This window comes from Eimeria mitis, genomic scaffold (assembly GCF_000499745.2).
Source record: "Eimeria mitis Houghton genomic scaffold, Emh_scaff111, whole genome shotgun sequence".
Lineage (NCBI taxonomy): Eukaryota > Apicomplexa > Conoidasida > Eucoccidiorida > Eimeriidae > Eimeria > Eimeria mitis.
This window is the reverse complement of record NW_013567643.1, coordinates 788-7,251: the sequence shown is the minus strand read 5'-3', so window position 1 is coordinate 7,251 and position 6,464 is coordinate 788. Positions and strand designations below refer to the sequence as shown.

At 57.4% G+C, this 6,464-nt stretch overlaps 1 protein-coding gene across 1 annotated transcript in view; it reads left to right on the top strand.

Moving 5' to 3' along the window:
- The window catches only part of EMH_0082900 (uncharacterized protein), a gene marked incomplete at both ends in the record, with an annotated part of 7,149 nt that extends 1,053 nt beyond the window's left edge, over window positions 1–6,096 (top strand). Inside the window, 4 exons of the mRNA XM_013494332.1 lie at window positions 8–752; window positions 948–1,723; window positions 2,156–3,643; window positions 4,015–6,096. Coding sequence (XP_013349786.1) covers window positions 8–752; window positions 948–1,723; window positions 2,156–3,643; window positions 4,015–6,096 — 5,091 coding nt within the window. The remainder of the gene's footprint in view (window positions 1–7; window positions 753–947; window positions 1,724–2,155; window positions 3,644–4,014) is intronic.
- Between the last annotated feature and the right edge of the window lie 368 nt (window positions 6,097–6,464).

Below are 6,464 nucleotides of genomic sequence, written 5' to 3'. Positions count from 1 at the left end.
AGAGGAGCAGCAGGGAGATATTACTGCATGCGCTGTTGCGGATTCCTGTGCACTGCTGGGATTCAGCAGCGGCCTGCTGCTGCTGCTGCCGCTGGCAACTCGAGAGCAGCAGCAGCAGCAGCAGCAGCAGAATGCTGTTTCAGGCCCTCCTGTAAATGACTCCCATGCACTGAATCAGCAACAGCAACAGCAGCAGCGGCAGCAACAGCAGCAACTGCAGCAACAGCAACAGCAGCAACAGCAGCACTGGGTGCTGCAGGGTCACCATGCAGCGATAACCGACATCAGTCTCGGGCCCCGTGGCCTTATTGCGTCTGCTGCTGTTGACGGCACTGTGCTGCTGCACCTGCTGCCAGCAGCGAACAGCAGCAGCAGCAGCAGCACCGGCAACAGCTGGAGGGGGGGGGCACGAGGAACGAACGCAACAGCAACAGCAGCAGCAGCAGCAGCAACGGCAGCAGCAAGATGTATGTTTGTGTCTCCTATGCTGTCTCTGAAGTACAAAAGCCCCGTCCTCACTGTCTCCCTCTCACCAGAGTCCTGGCAACCTCTCTTCGCGGCATCTTCATTTGCTGCTGCTGCTGCTCCACCTGCAGCAATAGCAGCAGCAACAGCAGGACCTCCTGGGGGGCCTGTTTTCTCTCATTTTCGTGGCTCCCACGCGCAGCGGGAGGCAGCAGCAAAGCACCAGCAGCAGCAGCAAGAGCAGCAGCAACAACAGGTGGGGATGCATGCAGTAGCCGCGGTGGGGTGTAAGGATGGCAGCTTGCTGCTGCACACCCGCGGTGTATACGCAGAGCGGGAGGCGCTGCTTCAGCAAGGAGACAGTCCCTGCTGCTGCTGCAGGTGGCGTGGAGGCAGCATAGCATGGGGGGTTGCTGCTGGTGCTGTTTATGTCTTCCAGCTAAGCACTAGACAGAAGGTCTGCTGTCTGCTGCCTCCTGCAGCAGCAGCAGCAGCAGCAGAGAGCGGTGCCGCAGCAACTGGCACAGCAGCGCAGGCAGCAGACGCCATCCCTATTCCAGCTACAGCAGCATCACCACTAACAACAACAACGGCAACAGCAACAGCAACAGCAACAGCAGCAGAAACAAATGCTGCTCTATTGCAATGGCTGGAAGACGATCTGCTGGCGGTTGTGTGGAGGACAGAAGTGCAGCTGCTGCGCCTTGTTAGCTCCGCAGGCCCCTTTGCTGCTGCTGCTGCTGCTGAAGCACCAGCAGGTGCAGCAGCAGAAGCGGCAGCAGCAGCAACAGCAGTTGTCTCTGGACAGGTTGTTGCTGCTGTAGAACTGACGGGCAGCCGAGTGCTGGGCATCTTCCCCAGTCCATCTACTGCTGCTGCTGCTGCTGCGCCTCTGCCGACGCTCTGCATCGTCTCTGTTGAAACTGCTGCAGCAGCAGCAGCAACGACAACTGCAGTAGTCGCGGTTGATCCTGTTCTTGCTGCTGCTGCAGGGGGAGAAAACGCTGCAGTGTCTCTGACGCTGGTAGCCTGCAGCAGCGGATCTCTCCTGTCTCGCCAGCAGCTGAGACTGCCAGCAGCAGCAGCAGAAACAGAAACAGCAGCACCAGCAGATGCTGCTGCTGCTGCTGCCCCTGCAGGAGATAAGGAGACCGATGGTGCGAGCTACTGCAGAAGCAGAAGAGACAAAAGTTTAGTTATAGCTCCAATAGCAGCGACAGGCGGCTGTCTCCTTTGCTGCGGTGCGGAGGCGTTCATAGTGAGGCGCATGCAAGTTGCTGCTGCTACTACGGCTGCTGTCGTTGCTGCTGCTGCTGGTGCTGCGTGTGTTGCTGCTGTTGTTGCTGTTGATGTTACTGCTGTTGGTGCTGCGCTTGTTGCTGCTGTTGGTGCTGCGCTTGCTGCTGCTGTCGGTGCTTCTGTTGGCGCTGCAGCTGCAGCTGGAGTTATTTATGCTGTTTGTACCGCTGCCGGTGGTGCAGTTGCGGCTGCACTTCTTGTTGCTGCCGTTAGAGGTGCAGCTGCAGCTGCAGGCGGAGTAGCTGCAATTGTTGCTGCTGCTGCTGCTGCTGCTGCTTGATTGTTATGGCTAGTGCTTGTCTGGATATCGGCTGCCTTTCCTACCGCTGGCGCTGCAGGTATCGAATCACGTTGCTTCTGCTGCTGCTGCTGCTGCTGCTGTGGTTTTCAGCTGCGGCCTCGAGATGCACGGGATACCGTCACGTGGTTGCTGCAGCAGCAGCCGCTGGAGTTGTACGTACCCCTGGCGCTCTCAACTGCTGCTTCCGTCTCTGCATCATTTGCAACTGAGAAGGGGTTCGAGGCGGTGCTCCTGCTGCTGCAGCAGCAGCGGCAGCAAGCTGCAGCAGCACTGCTGCCTTACCTGCTACTGCAGCAAGACTCAGACTGGATGGAGCTGCTGGGGATATTTTCTCAGCACAACGCCCTTGCTGCGTTTGCTTCGCAGCTACCTGCTGCTTCTGCTGCTACAGGAGCAACCCCAGCCGCAGCAGCAGCACAAGCACCACCCCCCGTTGCTCTCTACTATGAACTGCTCCGCCGCCTCCTCAGGTGTGCAGCGGCTTGCACTTGCAGCAGCACAGGCGAGCAGCAGCCAGAGCAGCAGCAGCAGCAGGAGAAGCAGCAGCAAGAGCAGAACCAGGCGAAGAAAGAAAATCCGCAACAGGATCAGCAGCCTCCGAGGAAGGGTGCAGTAGAGGCGGAGGCGTTCTTACGGTGTCTGACTATTTCTCCTTCTCTACCTGTTGCCGTTTGCTGTGAGCTGCTGCAGCGGCTGCTGCAGCTGCCGCTGCTGCACTGTCTCGCGCCTTGGGGCCCCACAGCTCCACAAGAGTCGGCGCTGCAGGCGCATGAGCGTCTGCTGCAGCAGCAGCAGCAACAGCAACAGCAGCAGCGGCAACAAACGCTGGAGTTGCCGGAACAGCAAAAGCAGCAAGAGCACGCAGGGCAGCGGAAGGAGCTGCAGCAACAGCAACAGCAGGAGCGACAGCACCAGCAGCAGCAGCAGGAGCAGCAGGAGAGTAGAACCATCCTAGATGATCCTCTTGGGGAACCATTGCTGCGGGCCTGTGTGCTGCTGTCACATCGGCTGCGGCTATTCTGCTGCTCAGCACATGCTCTGCTGCTGCTGCAGGACCCTCGCTGCGCAGTGTATATACACAGCGTGCTGCTGCAACCACACGAGGCAGCAACTCCAAGCATTCCCAATGGTGTAGCAGCAGAAGCAGAAGCAACAGAAGTGAATGTGGTAGAAGAAGAGGATCAAACGTTGATGCCGTCTGTAGAGAGTGCTGCTGCTGCTCTTGCTGCTGATGTGCCAGAGATCGCGCTGCAGCTGCTGCAGCTGGAGGCATCCGATGCCCTTGCGCTGCTGCTGCTGCGTCCTAGTACAGCGAAGCCGTGGCTGTCTGAGCCTTTTCCACGTTGTCACTGCTGCAGCAGCAGCCGCAACAACAGCTACAACAGCACCGACGGGAGCAGTAACAGCAACAGCAGCAGTAAATCTCTTTGTCAGTGCTGCTGCAGCAGCGGGTGTCTGCTGTTTGCTGCCGATGCTGTTGTTTCTCGTCTTCTCCGCTGCCTCCCGTTGCTACATTTATACCTAAAGGCCACATTCAAGGCTTCTGCTGCTGCTGTAAAGCACCTGTCTCTCCTCCAGGTCTGTCTCCTCCCTGCCTCCTTTCTCTCCGTTCTGCTTCATTTATGTGTTTCCTGTCTGTCCCCTGTGTCTGCCTCCTTTCTGCCTGCGTTATTTGTCTCTTTTATATGTCCCTTTTGTCTGTCTCCTTTATATGTGTCATTTCTGTCTCGTTTCTGAGATAGAAATGACACACAGCGTCCAGCGGTTGCGGTTGGCGCATAGTTGCTGCTCCTGCTTCTGGTGCTGCTGCTTCTGCTGCTGCTACATCTGCTGCTGCTACAGTTGTGTGTGATGCTACGGCTCATGGCGCCTTTTCCTCTGTTGCTGCTGGTTCTACTGCTGCTGCCGGTGCTGTTTGCTGCTGCTGCTGTTTGCTGCTGCTACTGCAGATAAAGCTGTATCTTCTGCTGGAGCCGCATCTGCTGCTGGATTTCCTCCGCGCTGCAGACGGGAGCTATGACTACGATGAAGCCTACGCAATGCTGCTGCACAACAGTGTGCACCAACAGCATCAGCAACAACAGAATAGTGGCAGCGCAGTTGCGTTTGATGCGGAAGATACGGAGGGATTGTCTCCTTCACTTGCTGCTGCAGGAGAAAGCGAAGAGGAGACACTTGCTCGATCGGCAGCAGGGGAAACAGCAGAAGCAACAACAGCAGCAGCAGGAGCCTCTGAGGACATGCTGCAGTCTATCCGCTCCAGCTTCTTGCGTGTGGGACCAGACGTACCGCGCGCTGCTGCCTTCCTGCTGCAGCGATTGGGGAGAGAGGAAGAGGCTGTGCTCTTGCTGCTGCTGCGTTGCAACGATGTAGAAGAGGCCGTCAGAATAGCAGAGGAAGCCCAAGCAGCAGCAGGAACAGCAACAGCAGCAGAACCAGAAGAAAGTCCATCTCCGCAAGCAGCGTATTCAGAACCACACAAGCAGCAGCACCTCGGGCAGCCGCCGCAAATGCAGCCACAGCATGAGGTGCAGCAGCACGACCAGCAGCAGCAGAAGGGAGGACTGTGGCAGCTAATTGTCTCTGTCTGTTCTTCACGCAGTGAGCTCCTTGTCGCCTTATTAGAAGCCCTAGACAGGCCACCTCTACTGCAGCGCAGTTGCACAGGCTGGGAAGCAGCAGCAGCATCAGGAAGAGGAAATGTAGGAGCAGCTCGTCCTCTTCGCCCTGTAAGAGGCAGCAACAGCAACAACAACAGCACCAGCAGCAGCAACAACGGTAGAACGCTAACGCGGTGGTATTTGTTACCGCTGTCGTTGGGTAAGCAGCTACTGCAGCTCGTGCCTGGGCCGGTGCAGCAGCTGCTGCCAGCCATCGAGCGTCGTGTAGCGCTGCTACTGCACCAGCAGCAGCAGCTGCTGGAGGTGCAGCAAGCAGCCTGCGCATGCATGCAGGCAGAGAAGACAGCACTGCAGTGGGAGCTCTGTTTCCGCAGGCGACGAGGAGTCACTATCCGCAATAGCAGCAGTAGCAGCAACAGCCATACCAGCAGTAGCAGCAGCATTGGAGAGAAAGGGCAGCTGCGTCTCCGCATTGAGACTTCCTCTGTTTGTTCTCCTGAGCTACGGAGACAGCTGAAGGCAGCACGTGCTGCTGCTGCTGCTGCTGCAAGAGACACACACACACCGCTGCAGCTGATGAGCTGCCCCAGCAGCGCCCCTGTCTCTTTCACTTCGGCTTCCTTATTGCTGCAACCTCGTCCTGCAGCAGCAGCAACAACAACAGCAACAGCAGCAGGCAGGGCCCGTCCCAGTGCGACTTCGCAGGCCACGAGAAGACAAACAGCAGCTGCACCTGCTGCAGCAGCTGTAATGGCAGCGCCACCTTCGCCTGCTGCTGCTGCTGCAGTTAGAGGAGCAGCAACTGGCATGGGTAGCCGCTGTGTAATTTGTTGCAGGCCCCTTGCTGCTCCTGCTGGGAGGCGGACGGAGTTTTATACCGCTTCACAGGCAGCAGCAGCAGCAACAGCTGCAGCAGCAACGGCTGCAGCAGCGGCTGCAGCTGCTGCAGCAGATGATGATGAAGCCGCAGCGTACTCAGGAGCAGCAACACGGAGTCCTTCGCCGCAGCAGGCTACTCCTAGGACACCTCTAGATGCCACCGATACACCAGAAGCAGCAGCAGCAAGAGCTGCTGCTGCTCCTGACGCTGCTGACATATATTGTGAACAGCAAAGACAGCTCCCGCCGCAGCAGGATAAAATAGTAGTGTTTTGGTGCGGCCACTACATGCACAGCAGCTGCTGCGAGCGCAGTAACCGCGAAATGAACGGCAGTGCAGAAGACACCTCAGGAGACGCCTCAGGAGGAGCCAAAAGGCTGCTATGTGCTTTGTGCTGCTTTGCTGCTGCTAGTGCATGGAGAGGGACGTGGGGACCCGCAGTGGGGAGCAATAGTCCCTTAACCGCAACGGATGCGACGGCAGCAGCAGATTGCTGCGTGCAGCTCTCTGGCCGAAAGATGTACAACTAAGCTGCGTAACTATGCCTCAGCAGCAGTGCATGGAGCAGCAGCAGCAGCAGCAGCAGCAGCAGGGGGAGCAAGTTGTACTGTTGCAGCTGCGTCAGATGTATAGCGCTGCTGCAGCCGGTGCTGCTGCTGTAATGCGGGAGCCGTGAGAAACTTAGAAACTTATGATATTTATTATATTTATATTTTTCAGTTTACTCTCGATAGGACACAGACAATTGTAGCAATGTTGACAAAACGGAGACAGTTGGGGCACTGTCGATACGACGGAGACGATTGTAGCACTGTCTCCCCCCAAACACCCGTTAGTGGGGAAACAGCATTTGCTGTCGCAGCTGCTGCTGTAGCTGCAGCAGCTATTGCTGCTGCAG